Source organism: Sturnus vulgaris, chromosome 2 (genome assembly GCF_052056855.1).
Source record: "Sturnus vulgaris isolate bStuVul1 chromosome 2, bStuVul1.hap1, whole genome shotgun sequence".
In the NCBI taxonomy this organism is placed as follows: domain Eukaryota; kingdom Metazoa; phylum Chordata; class Aves; order Passeriformes; family Sturnidae; genus Sturnus; species Sturnus vulgaris.
Window position 1 is genome coordinate 108,613,626 of NC_142244.1, and position 21,841 is coordinate 108,635,466.

At 40.0% G+C, this 21,841-nt stretch overlaps 1 protein-coding gene across 19 annotated transcripts in view; it reads right to left on the reverse strand.

The window, feature by feature from the left end:
- Window positions 1–21,841, reverse strand: part of DMD (dystrophin) — a 1,142,416-nt gene that overhangs the window by 33,955 nt on the left and 1,086,620 nt on the right. For 14 of the 19 annotated variants that reach the window (XM_088160350.1, XM_088160356.1, XM_088160354.1 and 11 more), the window contains 5 exons: window positions 19,708–19,865; window positions 11,383–11,549; window positions 9,178–9,289; window positions 4,133–4,269; window positions 3,328–3,366 (listed from right to left, as the gene is read on the reverse strand). In XM_088160350.1, coding sequence (XP_088016476.1) covers window positions 3,328–3,366; window positions 4,133–4,269; window positions 9,178–9,289; window positions 11,383–11,549; window positions 19,708–19,865 — 613 coding nt within the window. The remainder of the gene's footprint in view (window positions 1–3,327; window positions 3,367–4,132; window positions 4,270–9,177; window positions 9,290–11,382; window positions 11,550–19,707; window positions 19,866–21,841) is intronic. The other 5 variants (XM_088160360.1, XM_088160357.1, XM_088160355.1 and 2 more) reach the window with 1 other exon arrangement.

Sequence of the window (21,841 nt, forward strand, 5' to 3'; positions counted from 1 at the left end):
TCTCAGCTTCCAGGTTTCTAATCAGCCTCCAAGGGGCTCTAGATTAGGATCCTTCTGAATTCATACAGCTGTATGCTGGATACACAGAATTTGTCATAATCAATACCTCTCCTCACAGAACAGCAAATTTTTTCCTCTTTAAGACATTACAGGCCAAGTATAACAAACCTAATTTTGTCTTTGAAATGAGCTTTGGCCTCTACTTTTACTCATTACATATTCAAGCATTACTACAGCACACCAGAGGACAAATACTCAGTTCACAGAGTTCCTCAGTGCAGCAGAGATTCAGTGCATGGACATCTGTTTCTCTGTGACTCAGTATCCCCTTCTGTGTAAAAAACATGCAGGGAAGGGAGGGGAAAAGGATGCAATTTCTTTAGAGCAGTGTATCATGGAGCAAGTTGATGGTATTCTGATAAACTGAAGTTACCCTAATTTTTTCTATTTTCTGTCATACACCAGATGTTAAGCTGGTTTTAACTGGTACCATCAATGCAAGAAGAGGTCCTGTTTTCAACACACACACAAATGCTGATGCCATTACTGTGCATAGACTAGAAAATATGTGCTAAAAGTAGTTTCAATTTTGAGTTGGATCATCCTCTTAGTACCTCTCACCCTGGCATAGCACATGTATTTGTACCAGTATGAAAGAAGGGACAGCACTTGGCTGGGCAATGAGATGTCTCTTTTTGCAGTACTGCATGGCAAAAAGGCCTTCCTGCATGAATACATCCTTGCTGTTTTGAAATTATGGTGCAACTTCAAAAGTGACCACGTGGTGTAATATATATAAAAATATATATTTTAAAAAAGGTAACACAATATTGTGTAACTTCTTGGAGCTGATTCTGCCAGCTGCAAGCAAGGAGTGAGGCTACAATTCCAGGTTTGTCTCTGCTTCAGAACATACTGCAATGGAGTTACACCTCAAACAGCTTTTTAGAAGTTTGCTTAAGAAAGCAAACCTGCTAGAGAAGCATTGCTTTTTGTTGAATTCAGCTGCTCAGAGGTAATTTTGCCAGGCTCCGAGCAAACTTGAGAATGACTGTGCTGTATTTTACATACTCCTAGTGACCACCTGTGCTACAGCTCACAGTCCTTCCTGAGCACACACACTCAGCACACCTAATCAGCTCAAACAGTCAGCAGGAAGGCTGAGTGCTACAGCCAATATTTAGCCAAGATAATCATCCCTTTTACAATGGCTCCACAGCTGCCTTGTTCAAGCTGGGGTCTGCAGGAGCAGCCTGTGAATTCTAGTGGTGACCAAGTGGCAAACACCACCTTCCTGCAATTCCCTGCACCCCCAGAGACCTGGCTGGCAGAACGAGGCTACTTTTCTTTGTTCAGAATTTTAGTTGATGCTTCCTGAAAGTGGTAGAAACAAGTAAATTGTATTTGTATCATTGTGTCAGCAGAGTTCAAGTAAAAAGATACAACTTGTCACAACTTGCGAACTGTCCCTTTAATGCCTGGCAAGCAGCGTATCCGGGCAAAATACAGGGTAAGCAGTAAGAACCATTAACTCCCAACAAAAAAAAATTATCTGTTTATGTTCCATGTATACCACATGTTGGTGTCAGAACAGCACTAGCATTGCTGAGTGCTGCCAGGTGATGCTTTTCTGAGGCACTTCAAGGATAACCAGAGAACTGGCATGACAGCACCAGAAAAAGGCAAGAGTGTAGAAAACATGGGAAAGTTTTATGATAACTGGTTTGTCTGCTGAAGCTGGAATCACCCTGTAACCAAGAAACAGCTTTAAATCTGGGTAGCTCAATAGCTTGAATTGCAGGTCAAGTGCTATAGCATGAAGGAAAGAAATAAAGTTAGCAGAACAAAATTAAGGGCAATTCTTTCCCACCACTATTAATTTCTTATTTTTCTGCTTCCTTGTCAGACCAGATGGATGGATTGTGCTCCAGGAGATATCTGAGTTAGTCTGACAGAAAGTGCAACCTCTCTGCACAAATCCTGCACCTCAGTATTTCTCAAGTTTTCTCAAGTGTTACATGTGAATTAAACTCCCTGTAGTATATAAGAGCAAATCTTTGGTGAGAAGCTATCAGTGTAGGCCCACCACAATGTTATTACTACAAGTAACTGGAAATTAACCATGCTATGACAGCTTAATTTCATCTTCTGTCAGACACAGCGATGGCATTCCACATGATCCAAGGTTTCTTCAAATGTTACTTTGAACTTTGCAATTGTTCTGAAATATAAGGAATCTAGATCCATAGTTGCATCTATAAAAGTGCATCCTCAAGCTCAAAGCCCCTCCATTTCAGTCTGGCTCCAGAATTTTGGCATTCTCTGTGGGTGAATTCTCAGCCATATGAGGTTTGCAGTATTAGATGTGCTTCTTGGTTGCTTAAATTTCCTAGAGGTAGAGCACTCCCCTTAGCTTTCCAAGGGTTTGTGCTCCCAGTGAAAATTATAAATCAATATTCCAATGTATACATATCACTTTTGTTTATTCTACAAAAAGTTCAATGGAAGTGCAAGCCATATACATTTCACCATATAGAAATATTAAAAAATCTATTTATTAGTTTGTCATAGTTATCAATATTAATCCTTATTTAACATTATTCTAGAAGTATCTGTGTAACACTAGAAGTATCAAATGCCACAATGGTAAGTATATATCTATCTTTAGTTTATGCTGAGGCTATTATTACAACAGTAAGACAATGCATGTGCTGGAGTGGTGTAAGAATGATAATCTCTTACACAGCTGAAAACCCTTGCTTTTTTAACTTCTGAAAAATACAGTAAACATTTCCATCTGCCTCCATAAATCTGAATGTATCTAAAAGACTGTAATAAAATACCCAGTGAACTCTGGATTAACTGGGGCACTCGAGTGTGCACGGTTGCACATAAAACCAAATTATAGCTTTATCTGCGAAACTGTCATTCCTGAAACTGAATTAAATCCGTATCAAGTTCAATCTCTGTCTTTCAAAAAGCATTTAGTATACATTCAGAGGGATCGACACTTATTCAGAAACACAGGCTTTAAAATGACAAACTTTGATAAGCATTAGTAGGTCTGCACGAAACCCCTGTTAATTCGATGAAGAATACATACTCCAGAAAGAGTGCAAAATCCATGACTGCTGGAAATTCCAGGATTTATCTCAATCTACTCATTTGGGATCAAAACATTCCTTCAGAGAGTGCATCAAAGGAAATAATCATAAAGAAAGAAAGAAATGATCTCATGTAAAACTAAACAAAGAAATAAACAAAAAGAAAAAGTGAGGGAGCGCAGCAGCAGTAGCAGCAGCAGCACACTTCAGCAAAAGTACTCACGCAGAATCTACTGGCCAGAAGTTGATCAGAGTAACAGGACTGCAAGACAAAAAATGAGGAGGTGAAGAGAAAGGCAGAAGAAACTCAGCAGCAAAATAATTACAGAAAGTTAAAAAAAAAAGTCACAATAACTAAAAAGCAGAAATCCAACAGACCAACATGAATGGCTGTGAAGAGCAACCAACCAAAAAGTGAGAAAAAAACCTCAAAATCTAAAATTTAAGAAGAGAAAGAGCGAGAACAAGCTGCGTGCAATTGCCATTAAACAACTGATTAAACATGTAAAAAACCAAAGGGAACTGGGTTAAGTCATTGATTACTTCATGTGCATCATTACTGCTTCTTTCCTTTTCATGAAGACATCAAAGTCCTTTAGTAAGACTAAATTTATAGGCTGAGAAAAGAAGAAATCATCTAGGAAGGTCACAAACACCGCAGCCTAATTAAAAAAATAAAACCAAGGAAAGATACTCGTTTGGAAGAAAATAAAAATTTAATGAATGTATCATTAGCCTCCAAATTGTGCATTGAACTTAGAAGTCTGTAAGACTGCCAGTAAGACTGTGAGTGTTTTTTGGTTTTTTTTGCTAGCCGAAACTAAGTTCCTGTATAAGGACAGGTGAAAGCAGATAAAGGCAATGGCAACTGGAAGCCCAGCTTGTGTTTTCCTGCCAGGTGAGGTAAACAGAAATGAAAGACATAAAGAGGCTTTATGCATTTAGGAAGTGAAAGGAGTTGGCACCAGCTGGGGAGCTCAAAGAGTGTACCAAATGAACTGCTACTTAGATACTTCAGAGCTACTCACGTTTCCATGTTGTCTCCCTCCAAGACAGTCTGCACAGGCAGGTAGCCCATTCGTGGGTGCTTTGCAAAATATCTTTTTGTTCGAAATTTGTTTTTTAGTACCTTGGCAAAGTCACGGACGTCTTCTCCTGAAGTTGTCTGAAAGCCACAAATCACAATGAAATCATCTTTCATGAGGTTGTCACTGTTTTTCAGTTGCCTCTTCCTTTGCTGGGTCACTTGGAAGGGCTGTGATCACACCAAGCAGAGATGCCAACGGATTGAGCCCCGAAACAGCAAATTTTATTTGTCCATCACTGTTACCTTACAATGCACTACATAGACACTGCTAGTGGGGAGGAAGGAGGGAAAGAAAAGTCTCAAAACCCCCTGATACGCTCATGCCTCACCTCAGGTGATCTCAAGAAGACAAGCAATAATTAGACAACGATTTGTCATTTCCTCGCCTGGCTGTGGGGGGACTCTCTCCCTACTTTTGGTTCAGCACTAAAATGGCTGTAGTGGAGGACTCACAGACAGGCCATGCGTCCAGCTGGGTGCTTCACTGTCTGGATCCCAACTCTTACCACACGTTTGGCATCTCCATCTCATGGGCTTGTCAATCTATGAAAGTCTCTAGGTACCTTTTCTTTCCAGTTTCCCTCTTCAGCTTTCTGTGCCATTAATATTTTGATCAAAAGGAAACAAAAAGCAGGTGAGAGCTGCTGAAAACTCTCAGATCAGTTATTTCTTCTTGTACCTGTTCAATGTGAAGCTAGCAGGCATTTAAGATCAATACTCCAAGGAGAGAACAATTTGCATGAAGTTTTCTACTCCCTTGCCTGCAGCAGGCTTCCCTTGCTGCTGTAGAGATCAGCAGAGGAGCACAACATAGATTCAGAAAGACCAGAAAGTCACGAAGAATTTCAAGGATGTCTGCTGTGAAGATGCAAGACTCATTGAGAGCCTGACAAAGAATCAGGTGATTCTCTGATGAATTTTAATGTAAGACTTCAATTATTTCAGTCAGGCTGCACTCCCTTCTCTGAACCTTGCAAAAACACTAGACCCTGAAGTACTGATCTTTTACAGTAAATGAAGTTCCTCCTGACCCATATAACAATATTGCTTCTCCAATCTATCTAATTTAAAGAAAAAAAAAATAGGGAAAAGTCAATCTTTCTCACATTTTAACTAAGTTCTATGCCTTCTGCATAGAGGGGAAGGACGTGATGGAACCTATCAGTTAAGCCAACCTTCACAGAGCTGCTAACAGATAAGTATATTTTTAAAAGATAGAAAAATCATGGATGCCCTGAAAAAATATCTGCAGAAAGACTGAAAAGCCTTAACAGGAAACGCAAATATTATTTACTTATGACACCTATGAGCTTCATGTAAAGCGGGAAAGAATTTGGTTCCCTGTCTGGTCAGTCTGTCTGGCAGGAAAATTCAGTGTAAGCAAGGACTAGCAGAGAAGTGACACAGCAGAACCTATGGGCCAGTACAGCAGTATCTATATTTTCAAGAAACAGAGATAATGTTTGGTGATATTAAGTATCCCTTCCTTAATTAGTCAGAAGTAAAGACATTTGGGGAAGGGAGGGATGAAGTGTGCCCAAACCAGCTAGAACACTTCAGAAAGGAGATCTATTGAGGTGGCTCCCTGTCCATGCCCCTGGAGGAGGGAATTCCCTCTGCTGAATTCCATCTGCAACGCCTGCCAAGAGAGCTCTTAACTAGCTTGTCATCAAGAGAGCACACAGAGCACATCAGCTGGAAACAGAAAAACTTTTAATATTTAATCTTGGTATAAATAGAGCGTAGCTTTCTGTCCAGTTGTTCACCTGTGCCATTTATAAGCACTTCTTAATGCCCTGCCTATTTTTCATGTTGAAAACACTTTCTACTGCCTTTGACTGCAATTTGGATTAATTATTTTCAGGTATTAGCAGTGAAACATTCTTTGCTTCAGCCTTCCTGGGACTGTTCTCCCTCCTCTCTCCTCTGAACCTTTTCCATGACAACCAAACAGCAAAATGCTGTGCTTGCACTGAAACACCCCAATCCAGCTGCTACCACAAGAACCCTGTGAAGAAAATATATCTTCTAGTGACAACTAAAAGCATCAAGCACTTCTGATATGATCCAACTGCCATTTAAAAAGAAAGGCAAAGAAAATGTGATTAGTACGTGGACAAGATGATAAACTGAGGCTATTTTCAGCCAAACCGTCTGATTTACTCCACAGATGTTTTATTACATATGATTTTCAGAGTAAAATCATCCAGACCAAAATTCCCAGCAGAACTGGTTTATGAGGAAGAAACAGTGAAGTTTCACCATCCCAGCTCTCTTAAATCAGAGCAACATACAGGCAGTTGAGTTGAGCATGTTCCAAAATATTCTGAAACCAAACTATTTCATTAGAAATAGTTCTTTTTATTCACATAGGAATAACTTTACCACCAGCTGATTTTTCCCAGTTTGGTTTAAGAAAGTGCCTTGCCAACCCCCCTCCCCAGGCCTCAGCCCTGACTGTAACCCTAGATGCAGACAGGTCTATCACTTCAACACATTTCCTTCCAACAAGGTGTTTTTTATGTTCGTGTGTCACTGTTCATTAAACCCTAACAGAAAAATCATCCTGCATTTACATCTCAGTCTATAAGTTGTCTTCTATGCTTTGTTTGAAACCTCTTTAAAAGTCCTATCTCTTTGAACAATAAATTGAGCTGTGTTGCTTTCAGGAATAATTGCTGCAATTTTTCTGTCGAAATGAAAACCAAGCAACTGCCTTGCCCTTATTCTGACTCAACCTTTTGCAAGAGAGGGAAAATTATCACATCCCTCTTGCATTTAGCATGAGTTCTCAAAACTACCCTAAGCAGAATTAAAGACTGCAGTGCTCAAAAATTTCTTAATACTAAGTGGGAGGGAGAACAAAACTATCCAAACACTTCAGCGTGCACATCAAATTATTGCAAAGATATTATCAAAGAAGGCATCACATGTCTTGTGTCTGCCAAAATGCATTTTAAGGTGAGGGATCAGTGTGGAGGAAGACTGATAAATGCTCTGCCACCTGCATACTCTTTTTCATTCATTTAGAAAGCAATTACAAACTAGACTTAGCTTCAGTGTATGTTCAGTCCCCTAGTACTTGGGTAAATTTTTTGTAATAGCAGCAACACAAAAAAAGAGTGGGGCTTGCTGTGTGTCACATTCACTTCTCCCTCCACCCCAGTTAATCCTTCTCTAATTCAGCTGGCTGCTTGTGCAGCCAGGCACGGCACATTAGCACGGGTTGCTGGAGTTCAGGGAAAAATCCACTGGCTGTGAATGGCTCTTTATTCTGATCCAGAAAGCTGGACACGGTGGCAAGTTTTCTGCTCACCACCATGCTTACCTCTTAGTAATCAGTATTTTCAGGGACAACACAAACCTGCCGGATACAGTACTTGTAATCCTTTTTTATTTCTCTTTCCTCAAAACACATCAAAAGGGTAAGAAAATAGTTGGGAGATACTAGTTTGTGCATTCAGTGCACCAGTCACAGATCTCCCATGTTGTTTCTTAGCAAGATAAGAGTGGCAAAGTGCAAAGCAAACCTTTAGTCAATGCAGGAAGGGGGGGGGTTCGGCTGCAGATGGAAAGAAGGCTCCCGGGGAGTCACTCAGTCACTCACCCACCCGGCCTACGACTCAGATCACGAGATCCTGCTCTAGGAATGCCTGCAATGGAGAAGTCTGTTCAGACCTGCCCAGGCAGCACCAGCGATTCCCTCTGACTTGTGCAGCAGTTCAGGCAAATCGCCCTTCCAGCAACCTCAGTCCCTGGGGGACAGCGCTGAAAACCACAGCCAACAAACACCAACAAAGACACAGCAAATGTGCACTGGCTGCCCTTGCAGAGATTCACAGGAAATACTGCCATTGAAAGGTAAAAGTTGATAGGTAATGCAAGTAGCTATCCCTAAGTTAAAATGAAAATTCTAGGCTTGCTTTACTATCATATTTTAGGGGCATACATTTTTTTCTTTCTTTTTTAGATCTCTAAGAAAAGCTGAATCTTTACTTCATTTTGTCCATGCCTTTTTGCTTGGATGAAGATTTAAAGACTGTTCATATCATTTTATGAGGCTAGCCCAAGTATAACTCTGATGCTTTATTTTCACCATTTATGACTACTAGCAGATGGAAACTAGGAATAATCCTGTCTCACCAGGAAATGCTGACCAGAGTGCACTGCTTCAAGACCAACACAAGCAATAGCAAAGGCAGCTGAAAGCTCAATCTTGCTACGTGGTGGAAGTTTAACTTGAGAGCACCTCTAATTTATGCCCTTTTGCACTGGTCCTGAGAGGCCAAAAAGAAAAAGGAACACACTAACAGAGAGATGCAGAACTTCCTTTGCCAGTTGTCAGGTATGAAAGAAACCAAAACCAATCCTTTTGGGAGCCGTGAAAGAAAGGTGAAGGCCCTCACCACACCATCACTGTAGCACCCTGTACTGAACACCCGGGCTTCTCCCCTTCAGAAATGAAATCTACCTTGCAACCATGAGAACTTCTTTGGCATTTTATATCATCAAGTGATCAGACAATACAAAGGTACTAGAAAATAGTGAAGAACTTAAAAATGCAACCATGGTGCTGTGGGGGAAAGCGAGTGAAGTGGCAACTTGATGAGGAAAGGAGGAGAAAAATCACACACTGATATGGAGAAAACCTTGGAAGCCAAGATATGAATGCCTATTTGCACAAATCACATGCTTCCAGGAGGATCCATAAAGTGAGCTAGGGCACTGAACATGGAACAAGTCAGCATCACACAACAATACATTACAACACAGAATTGTGCAAACAGTGAACTTCAGTTCAAACCATTGGAGTATCCTTGACTAAGCACCGAAAATTGCTGCCATATATAGTATATAAAATGAGATTTAATTATGGGGAAGGGAAAAAAAACAAGTCCTAACACTTCATTACCTTGCACACAGGAAAATAAGTTTTTCCTTTCTACATAAGAAGGGACAGTAAGGGTTAGTAAAACAGCTACTTACTGGTGTGCAGTATTCCACCATGGGATAGTGCATTTTGTGACCTTTTGCAACACGGCCAGAGAAGAAGCAACTTTGGCAGATGTCATAGTTAAAGTGCTTTAAACTTCTGTACCTAAAAAAGAATTACAAAAAAAATAATAAATTCACGGCTTCAGAGCTTTGTATGTGACTGCTTCGTATCAGCCCATCAGGTTTGCTGTGTTAGTAAATTCTCTTCCATGAGATGTCACACAGTATGCAATGCCCAGAAATGCTCCTCTGCCCTGAGGGACAGGTACTGATGCCTCAGATGTTTGTAAAAGATCTCAATCTTCAAAAAAAATTTCTAATATTGGGCAACAGTGAAGATTTCTACACATTCACTCACCTTTAACATATCAAAGACATGACCATACTTTTTATCAGTATAACACTAGCTTCAGATCTTTTGCTTTTCATCATGATCTCTAGAACAGAATGTCCTCCAGGAGGAAAATTCAAGAAAGCAACGCCCTCTCAGTCATTAAGTCACTCTGGCAACCCCCTCATGTCCTTCCTAGCACCTCTATAAAAACAATTTTCCTGCAGAGCATTCCATCCATGCAAAACTCCAAATGCACTTTTGGGCCATTATTTAATCTCATCAGCTCTATGAGGCAGCTAACTGTTGTATCTGCTGTGCTGAAGTGGTTGAAAGAGCCAGAGGCATAAGGGTTGTCTTGTTCCAAATACACGAAGCAGCTCAGCCACAACGACCTCAAAAGAACATTGTTTTACATGAACTGGGTGCACAGTATTAGCTTTCTAAAAGCCTTCCAATACAGTATCTTTTTGTCAAGTGTGTACACAGGGTTTCAATGACTTGCAAAGACAGAGAAAAAAAATCTGCGACAGACAGATTCTACTATCATGATAATAGATTTGTTATATAAATTTAAGAGACAGATGAGATCAGTCAAGTAAAATTAGACACAAACACAGAGCTCCAGTGTCCGCTTCCCAAATTCTCAGTGCTCACAACAGACTATCTATTCACTTGCCATGCTTTGATATTTCCAAGGGCTGCACTTTTCAATTCCACCTACTTGTCTTTGGCTGGTTTATACAAAACTGTGTAAGTAATACAGTAGTTCATAAACCGTATCTGGGAATGGGAAAATTAAGACTTTCTGGATGTGTTGAATTACTCACATCCAATCCATAGCTCTTCCTCAGTAATATTTACCAGTTCCCAGTTATGATATTAATGGGGAATAAAAAGCAAAAGGAAAATAATTTAGACTATTAGAGCAACAGCCTCAGATTCAAAACAAAGCAATAAATACCTTCACAATTTCCACCATTTCCCACTGCCTGTGAAACAGTAGCAGAAAGCACTGCCCCACTACATGCATAAAAGCAACATTCATCTGCTCCCAGGTTAGACCAAAATGATGGCTTTTTTGTGTAGCACTGCTTGCTGCTGTTATCTATCTGGGTTTTAGAAACAAAATTACAGAAAGCTCTTTGTAAACAACACAATAACATAGAAGGAGAAATGTCAGTGGTAAAAGAAGACTGTGTGTAAAAAGGGCAGGAACCATACAAAGCAGCTATTGCGAAGCAAAGTGATAAAACAAGTCTAGGCATAATTGAAAGTGAGTATTTACTTAGCCCTTAAGTGGCTTCTCAACAGGCACACCAACAGACAGCCATTTTACAACACAGTGACTTATTCATTGCCATAGTAACCACGGTGTCAATCCAGATGTTCAAATAGACCAGCAACGTTTCCCCCACTCCAGGTTAATGTTCCACCAACATTCTTTTGCTGAGAAATGCACATGTAGCTTTTACATGCCTGAGAATTTTCAAGGCACTTCATTGCTTTATGCTATGAGAGAAAGCAGTTCATTAGGATCCAATTCAGAAAATGCAACTGCATAGGACACACTGAATGTAAGGCAAATTGTGTTAGTTGTGCAATCCAACAATGCTTTTGTTGAGGCATGGAGAGACTGGGACACAGAGGAAAAGATGAGAGATGACTCTGAGAGATGACTATTGTCCTCTTCAAGTCTCACAGCACTGTACCCACTCTAGGTGCCACTCTCCCTCATGCCCCCATCACAATTATTTTTTCCAACAACAAAATGCCTATAAAACGAAGCTCCTGATTTGCCTGGAATCAGGCAGAACTCTTGATTCAGCAAGCAGAAGCATGCACAGCTGAAGGAGAGAGAGTACCTGAATCCAATAATGGGGCACTCCTTACAGATGTTACACTTGGCTTGGTGCTTGGCAGTCTCAGCAGCAGCCACCCTGTGCAGGACAGGCAGCCACACCATGGACTGTGGTTCCAGCCTCATCCAGTCCAGGAAAAGGGCTGCTTCTATCTCTGGTTTGTTGTTGGCCTGCAACACAAGGGGAAAAATGACAAGGGCTGAGTACTGCTGATATGTCTACTCATCAGCTAATTAACAGTTCAAGCTGTTCTTGTCAACTCCATATCTCTTCCAGGAATATACTCCAGCTTTCCCCCCAGTCCAACTAATAAGAAAAATAAAATAAAAATTAAAAAAAAATACCCAGGATCCTGCCTTCAAGCCAGGAACTGAAAAGTATTATTAATATTTCAAACCTCTCTTTCTCTTATTCTCTCTATTACAATAGACAGAACTACCATGTACTTTGTCACAAAGAAAATCATTCACTTACAGGATCACTTTTGATGCCTGATCTCACATTCCCTGTCTCTCTTATCTGAGACTGCATAGCACTGCTTCTCACCTATTTTAAAAACTGTTATCCAAGCCCTAAAAATTGCATGTCTTTTGATCAAAATTCCTTTCTCTTTAACATCTTTCATTATCACACTGACCTTTCTTCATAATGCACACGTAAGGAAATCATTCAAATCTCTCTAAAGCCTGTTGTTGAACATCCTCTTTCTCCTTAAATGCTTCAAACCCCCTCTTCTCACCAGATCTTCTTTAAATTTTCCATTACTGACTGCAAACACTATACAGTTCTGTCCCACAAAATACAATTCTCATATTCCATTACATCCCACATTCATCTCTTTGCCAACAGCAGAAGAGCCTATGAACACTTCCCAGCAAACCCATTCCTCTGCTGCCTTCCCATCCCAACCAGTGTGACATTTCAGGTATCTCTTCCATGGTAACTTCAATGCAGCTCAGTCACAAGTGAAATCCCATTGTGCCAGGCACCACGCACCCCCCAAAAAATGACACATCATCCCTACTCGAAGCACCCAAAGTACAGAAAAAAGAAAACAAAGAGACAAAAACCACATGGAAACAGGGGAGAGTTGTGATCTCTGTGCATGGGTAGAGGTCACACTGCACCAGCAGGTTGGACACTGCAAAGAACAGTGCAGAACACAAAGGCAAAGGGCATTAAAAGGGATTTAAAGGAGAACAGTGGAATGACGGAGTCAGTGTTTACAGAAAACAGCCCTCCACCGTGCAGGGTGTCACAAAGTCTCCACAAAACTGGTTATCTGAGAACCTGGGAGATGGTTTCAGTGCTGAAAGAGAGGTGATGGATCACATGGAAACTTCAAGGGGCTCTGGTGGGGAGGGAGGGAGTGAGAAAGGAGGATGTGTCCACACAGGGAACATCCCAAGTGATGAAGAGGGATAACATCGTGCTCTGTTTCCCTAAACCATCACTACATGCTAATTCCAATTCCTAGAGACATTCCCTTCCATGCTACCCACCACAACAGCATATTTATGGTCTGAATATATTTAAATCCTCAATTTTCCGTTTTTTTAGGCTTTCAAATACAGCTCTCAGTGGGCCAGTCTTTTATATTTTAAACTTCACAAGGCTGACTATCTTCCTTTGTGGTTCCAAACCTATTTGAAGCATTTAAATAAATAATAACCATTAATGTATCATGTACACGGAGCAAGATGAATAGGAGATTGAGTGCAGAGGATTTTTATGCTTGCTCTCAGTTACTTCTCCAGTTTCTAATGAAATCTGAGTTTAGTGTAGCCTAGGTAAAACCTTATTCCACTAAAAATGCTAGCAATGAATTTTGAGAAAAAAATCCCAACTGATCTGCAGGAGAGAGAGCTATAGGGAAAATCAATTAGCTGTAGTTTTTTTTCTTGTTTTCCTTTCAATCTAACACTGTTATAACCTTGACAAACAAATTAACTGATATTTGAAGAATAAGAAAAATGCAGTCTCCCAGACAGAAATCCACAAAAAAGATGTGAAATACAAGCCCTGCAACACGCCCTGAATAATGCACTGCATTAAATTCGACTTAAAATGCTGTTGCAATACTTTAGTTCATTAGGAACAACGATTCTTGGTCAGAGCTTCCTACTTGAGATGCTCGTTTGGGAAACCATCCAACAACTCCTACAACTACACTTGGGATCCATATACATGGACTTCTAGTATAGTCAAAAATATCCTTTTTTTGGATGTTTGGGGTAAAAACATCAAATCAGAACATATCTACAATTATTCAGATAAAGTCCTTCACAATTTGATATTCACTAAAGGATTATATTAAATGGAATACATGCTCAAATACTTCTGAAGTCTTCTGCATCAAACACTAGTTCTCTGTTTTTTCATGTAGTTGCAGAATTTAGGAAGGCCCCCCCCCAAAATAAAAAATCAAAAGCACAATAAAGTCCAGTCAACACTGGCAATTTGTTCAGAACAGTGAATACTGCCTTCTGCCACAGTACATCAGTGAATTCAGTCGAATTAAATGAATTCTGGAACTCCCAAGTGAAAGGCATGTTTATAAAATATGACTATCTATATTTTCAGTTGGAAGGCAGGGCAATAAAGGGGCAGGGGAGATGCTTTCCGTGACTCACTCAGGGATCCAGCTTCAGCCAGCAACTACACTGGCAAATCACTACCCTGCCTAGCAAACTTTCTATACAGAGGTCCTCTAAGCCTCAAAAAAAAAAAAAAAAAAAAAAAAAAAAAAAAAAAAGAAGAGGATCTCTTTAATATACAATTCCTAATAGAAAAACATGAGGTGTACAGAAATGCTGCAGTGCAAGCTGCAGTCAGAATAAGAATGAGCCACTCAAAGAGCTGCTCTCCACTTGTAGCTGCTTTAAATTTGCAGGGAAAATGCTGCGGCAATGAAAGACTTTCTGTTAACACCCTAGATCTATTTTAATTTTGCAGTCACTGTCAATTGCCAGCAGTCCCAATAGCTGCCTACCCAGAGATCCGTATGGTGGCTGTACAAAACCTGTGCTCAGAGAGATTAGGTGCATTAAAATGTATCAGAACTGGTTCTGAATTATATTACATGAAGATTTAAAGCCACGTGGAGAAAAGCTGGTCAGGGTCAGTCAGTAGAGGACAGACAGTTCTCGACTGGCTCCCGAGCTGCTATTACGATTTTTTTAATAATCTCTAAATCCAGGCAGCAGCTGAAGATTTTACATACGGGAAAAGACTGAATTCATACAGTTCGTATCTGAAGCAACAAGATCAAGCTGTAAAGAATATTAATGGTTCTTCTCTTGAACACATTTCTGTGCAACTCCCAATTTTTATGGTAATAACAGAGTGAATCATAAAGTAAAATTCATTAAGGCCTTTCCAGCTTACAAGTAACAATTTGTTATGGAGGACATTCAAATTCATTATGTTCCAGACATCTGTTTTTCAGTATTTATTTTGCAGAAACAATGGGGAAATAGGAAGTTGGGTGGTGCTAGCATCTTTATGCAATACTTGGGAGATGAGTTTTTTGTTCTTCCCTTTCTCTTCCTCCAGCTAGTAGTTGAAAAAATATCCTATGCTATATTAACTTTGTCTGTCCATAACAGGAAATATGCTACAAAATACACTTGGGATTTTACATGAACAATGTGGTATGCTTTTGGACTGAGTCAGATAATACAGCAGAAATTTCTGATAACATTTCTGATTAGCTATATTCTGTTTAAGTGCAGTGTAGGAAATTGACTGGAAATAAATTAATGGTGTTAATTTAATGGTGTTTTTCATCCCGGAGGAAAGCTATACATTAGCAAATACTGTTTCAGAAAAACCAAACAGAGGAATGGGATTCCTATGACTTGTTAAAGTCTAAAAATGCAGAGCAGCCAGTAACAGCAACCCTGTCTCCCCAGAGTCACACCCAAACCTGTTCACCCCTGTCTTCCACTCCTGCATTATACTTGACTGCATTGACTACTCCAGTCAATGCTTTTAGTGTTGTGGCAAAGAATAATAAAATAACATGAACCCAGAAATGAATTATTGCACTTTTATATCATTCACACTTGAACACCATCTTCCTGATCCCCACCCCCCTTTAAACTATTTAAAAATAGCTTTTGAAAGCAGTTCACTTGCAGGACTCTACAAGATTGCCTCAAAAGTCAGGCACAGGTTCAAAAAATCCTGCTGAAATAAAAGCAGAATTGCTGTTTTATGACATTTACAGCACAGCAGCTTGAGGAAGGATTTGCTAGTTCCCTTTGGCCAGCTCTCTCTTGTCAGAGCCAGGAGCAGAAGAAATATCCTATGAATAGAAACACGGACTGCCTGAATCTCTTAAAAGAGATTGAGTCCCTCAACAGCAATACTGCACTTGTAAGTTATTCTCATATAGACTTGTACATATAACTATTTATAGTTATTTGTACACAGTACTGGTATTTCCTAGCTGCTCAAAAAAAAAAAACCCAATAAACAAATGCCTCAAGAAACAACTGTCCAAATAATTCAAATCACAGAATTTATGGCCAAAGCCACTTTCAGGGTCCTGGTCCAGGATTTGTAACACCCCAAACACCACCTGAAAAGACCTACAGCTCTATTTTGGATTTTATTTGCCTGAGTAAACACACCAGATTTGGATACACTTCCATGGTTTTAGAAAACAGGCTGATCTTGTCTTACCATTGATCAAGCAGTAAAATGTAGCAATGAAGACTATACAATACAGAATATCAAAATATTTTGCTTCATCAAAGTGAAGCAAAACAAGGTTTAAAATATGAGTTAACTGCATACATTTTACTACTCTTTAGTTTCATCTGTTCTAGTTTTTAACATCAAGTACTCTAATTCAAGTATATCCTTGAAAGAAAGCATACTTAAAGCATTTTATAACCAAGAATCAACTATTCAACATTTGACTGAGAAATGGCAAGGGACATTTTCATCTGAGCTGCACTCTGCTCTCTCATCACATTTCTTCAAAGTCCCAATGTCACAGTAACTCATCCAAGGCAGCAATGTGAATTCCTGGGGTCCTGTTTATACTATATGAGGAAAGCATATTAATAATTTTCCACTGCGATTAAAACCGCATGTCCTTCACTCCCTATCATTTCCCTATCCTGTTTACTTAAAAAACATACTCATCACAGAACTAAAAGGAAAGTTCTTTCACACTGCAGCAACACTGAATTCACTCAATTTTTCATGGATCTATAGACTGCTTTGATGCATTCTGAGCTTAAGTAGAACTATACAGTCTTCAAGTGGTCACTGGATTAAGCTCTTTGCTCTCTAAACTTAAAAGTATTTTTTCTTTAAAATCTCAAAGCAGAAATTATACACCCGTGCCCCAAATAGGAAAGATGAGTCCCATGATATCCTTCTCCTCTCAACAACTTCTCCCAGCACCTTCTTGCAAATGAAGAAAACTACAGAAAGCACACGTCAGTGCTGGAGGAGCAAGAAGCAGCAGGAAGGGATGGAGCAGCAGTCTCAGGAGAAGGGGACCCAATTCTCAGGAGCTGAGCTGTGCAGCAGGCAAGGCTGCTGCCAACAGCAGGGCTGGGCTCCTCCCTGCCCAAACCTCATTCCCAAGGACTCACCCTCCAAAAAGCAGGAGAGATTTCCTCTGTTATCTCTGGGAACAGTAAACATCCCCTTTTTTCCTGCTGCTGTGCAGACAGACGAGGCCGTTGCCAGGGCACCTAACCTAAGGGAACTGGGAGAACCATTTCTGAAGCACACAATTGTTGCGACTCTGACATGACTGTAATTATATTGCTGGCTTATCATCACCAGAAAGAAGGAAGAAAAAAGGGAAGAAAAAAAAAACCAAAACTAAAGAGAAAGCATTCCTCAACGTGGGTGTACAAAGAAAGACTTAAATTAGTTTCCATGTAGTAATGTAAACGATGAACCCCACAATATTCTTCAAAAATGAATTATCTCGCAGCCAGGAGACTGCTGGTAGCAGCAGTACTGCCTGTCTGTCCAGCTTTTCCAGCCTCTGTTTCCTGGGCTGCTCCGTGTTCTCCCCCACCAGCACTTCTGAGCTTGTCCCCCAGCCTGTGGATCCTGGTGCCCACCACCCTACACCAAAAGGATGTATCAGTGTTCCCCTTCTCCCTTTCTCATGGAAAGTTCTTATCTCTTTCCCCATCTCCATTCCTGGCTGCTCCTTTCTTTCATGCCTCATTCTACCCACACTCTTTCCTTCATCACTGTTATTCTTACTGCTGTTCTTACTGTCATTCCCTAAGAGTCATCCTTATTTTCCATTCCTTAATTCCTTCTCCCTTGCCTTCATTAGGGCTTTCCCTATGTTTGGTTTTCTGCTCCTCTCCCTAGGACTCCATCATATTCCTCTATCTCCCCTCCTTGTCTCAGCCTCCTCCCCCTTTCCATCCCTCCTAGAAGATCTGTTCTGCTGCAGCCCACGATGGAAAACAACCTGCACTCTGAGATTTAAAATGAAACTTCATCCAGAGGGAAAAAGAGAGGATGACACTCCTCCTATTGCAGGTATGAAGAAAATCTATTTTTCAGTGCAGGTAAGAGAAGGAAACCTCAGGTTTTCTGATGTTCGGATTTCTGAGCATGCCAAAGGTTGTGTCCAGCTCTGCTTGGGCTGTTCTTAGAAATGCCAGCAGCTGGACATAGTACAACGCTCAGCCTGCTGGTATGTCTTCACTTCTAATGACAACTTTGCCAACTCATTTTGTTCAAATAACCAGTTATCATAAAATCACTGAATAAGTTGAGTTGGAAGGAACCCACAAGAATCACTGAGTCCAGCTCCCAGACCTGCACAGGACCATCTCCAAGAGTCTTCCTCCTACTTTAATGGGTTTGGTGTGTTTCATCACTGTCATTTTACATTGTTTTATTCCTAGTGCAAACACACAGAATGGCAGCCCCCTTTAAAAAAACCTACAGTTTTGCCAGATTCTGAGGTCACTTTCCTGATCAGTTTTTGAATGGTGTTCTAAAGTGCTGTTGACACTCCCTTGGGAAAACTACAGAATCCAGTGAGTCTTAATTTCTGAGCATGGTCATTTGTACAAATTTTTACCATGGATTTGCTGCATAATCATTTTCTGTTGGTGTCACTTGGAAGCCTAACATGGAAGTCAATGCTTGAAAGCACCAGCAGGATCTAACACAGCTATGAACATTACTGTGCACAGTTTATGAGCATGGGTTTTCCACCCAGGACATAGCCCCATAAAACACTCATTCTGAAATGGCATCAAATACAGATTAGAATTATAAAACGTCAAGACATGAATGACAGAAACAGTAAAACGTAAATCCTGTAGAATTAATCTGTTAAAAGAAATGTCAAAAATACAGAAAGTAAATGTCCCATCACAACTGAAGTTTGTGGTGATTTTAGATTTAGATTCTTTTCATAGTCATTGCGTGTAAGCAGTCTACTTCCAAGCATTAATATTCATTGAAAACACTTGCTGTGTTTTGCTTACTACAGAACTGAAACTACTACATAATGAAACTTGAGCAGCAGGCAAAAAAGCAAACAACTCCCCCTTTCCCCAAGCAAACAAAAAAAACCCCTCAGGGACAGTGAGGAGATGGGAAAAGAGCTTTCTTCCATTGTAATGTAGAAGATGCATTTAGAGTTAATCACAGACCATACATTACCTCCCCTCCTCTACCTTTTCATTAGGCAGCTGTCTTCATCTTGTGCATTCTGCTGCTAGTTATGATAAGGATGAATAATTCCCTTAACTCTCTTCCTCCCCAGATTAAATAATTTACAAGTTTGAAAAAGAGCCTCCAGTTTGCTGTGTATTCCTCAACAGACAGGACAGGAATTCTTTCAGTACTCTTTAAAAGCAAACTGGCATTATCCATTCAAGGAGTGGAAGGAGCTCATCGAGCACTCCTCACCCCTAGACAGCACTGCAGGCAGTTGCCTATTGCTCCCCTGGGCACCTGGCTGTCACTAGTATGCACATGCCCAAAATTCAGATAAAACACTGCTACTCACCTACATGGCAGCAATAAGCAGTTATCTACTGCTAGGCAATAGAAAACTGTAAAGCCAGGAGCTGCTTCAACAAAGACTTACACTATTTGCAGGGTTCAGTTTCAACAGAAGCCCCAATGACAATTATCTGCTGTCTGAGCCAATTCAAATGCACATTGTCAAAGGAACAGTTTAAATACATCAGTGGCCACTACCACCACATGACTCACAGCACCCTAATCCTCATCCCACATTTTCAATCCTCCTCAGAAGCTCAACACAAAATACCAGCTGGAGAATTCAGAGCCAGCAAAACACGAACTTACGAACTGGAAGCAGCTTCTGACACTGGGCTCGATGTTGCTGCCCCCGAAGGAGGCCACCTCGCCCAGCTGCCGCGGGATCTGGATGGAGTCGTGCAGCAGCAGCCCCAGCCGGCGCTGGTCACAGAAGCCAGTGGAACTCGCCACTTGTTTGAACAGGTCTGCAGGAAGCAGAAGGACACCAGAGGTCAAGCATCGCTACCAGGATGTGGCAAACAGCCCAGATTTGTGTCTTTTCCAAGGCTTGAGGTGCGGTCAGCAGCCTTGGTGGACATGAACACAAACACGACTTCAATCTGGCTGCTGCTTTTCGCATAAACACTGAGGCTGTTCTGTGAAACATGAGCCCAGTGGCAATGTTAATAGCGTTACTGGCTTGTACCTGGAAAGAAGGCCACTCTAACACAGCACCTGTGTTAATAAACTGGTAACAGAAGCAGTGACTCTGTAAAACAGCTAACTAAACAGCAGGATCTTCAAGCCACGACACAGATGTCTTAAAAATAATGTTTAATGGTTAAATAATTTCATACAACATAGAGCATCTTTTCTAGTCTTAGGAATCAACATACAACTCAGAGAATCCATTTCTCTTCCAGATGAATTAAAATGATAAACAAGAGCTCACTTTGATATATGATGATCTTTTAATTCAAGAGAAATTCTAAAATAAAAGAAAAAAATTACAGTACGGCAGAACCTTTCATCCATCAGAAGTTTTAATACCATATTAATATTTTGCTTCTGAAGTGAAATGTTGCTTGAAGTCATATTCTGTTATTGCATCATTCTAGAAAAGAATCCTTATAGGACAGTATTATTATCTCTTCATAAGCTCAATTTAATTTGGTGGGAATTAATTACACTACGTATATATTGAGGAGGTTTGAGAATTCATAATAAAAGAACAGGTTATTATTAAATGAAGTATTTATTTGGCAACATCTCTGTTGACATTACCTGAATAAATTCTCCTTACTTTTCAGTTAAAAAAAAAGAGAGCAAAATAAGACTAGAGTGAAATAATGCTCTTTTTTTGGAGTCACTTTAATATTTCACCCAACACCAGGGATATAATTATAAAGGTGCTTCAGCACTGCTCAAGATAACTTTCCTAGCACTGCTTTGACACCTGTTTTCTTCCAAAGGAATAAAGGAATAGATAGAGAAAGGATCATTTTTTAATTACATGAATTTCCCTCTTGCAAAGTCTGGTTTTATAATGAATAATTCTGGAACGAATGCTTCCATCACCTCTGCAAGCCTTAAGACTCGTGCTCTAGCACAACTAACTCTGCTCTGCTGCACAAATGAGACAAAAAATTGTAAAGGGTGCAAGTCATTGTATACTTGCAGCAATGCTAATGGCAACTGCACTATGACTTCAGCATGGAAAGGCAGACCACAGCACGACAGACACAATTCCTTCCTCTCCCACTGCTATTACAGCTTCCAATTTCTCCATTATTAAAACACTGTGTCCTCAGCAAGGTTATAGGACACTTAATAGGTTATGTATTACTGTGCACATATATTGCAGGAAAACCTAAAACATGAATAAATGTTTTTCTTTAAAACTTTGATAATCTTTGATGAAATATAATTTTGAAGAATATCTGTAATGAATAATTTTCTTAAAAGATTTTCTGAATACACCCACATGAAACATCTAGAAATCTAAACTGTGACATTCACTGTGATTGCCCTAAAATCTGATCCAATTACACATTGTCATGCACAGACCCTGCTGTTGGTACTGTCTGTTTTCTCTTTAGAGTTCTTCAGCTTGTATTAGTAGAGAATAAAATGATAACAATTGATGAAGAACGGCTATGGTATTGGGTCAAACCCCAAAGGCTGGATTTTCAGTGGTATTTTTAAGTGCATGAATGAGTGATACCAGTTAATTCAACAAGAAGGTTACTCTTGAAAAGTACTACATTTATCTTGAAAGTTACTACATTTATCAGTAGTTCTTTTCTGGATCCTAGTCTCATTAGTGAACTGACTCATTAGTCAGGTAAAACTAAAACTGCAAGTGGAATTTTTTCAAGCATTTACTCCCTTAAAATATGCAAAATTTGCACATTTTAAATATTTATTTATTTATTATAATTTATTTCTTTAAAGGTAGCAA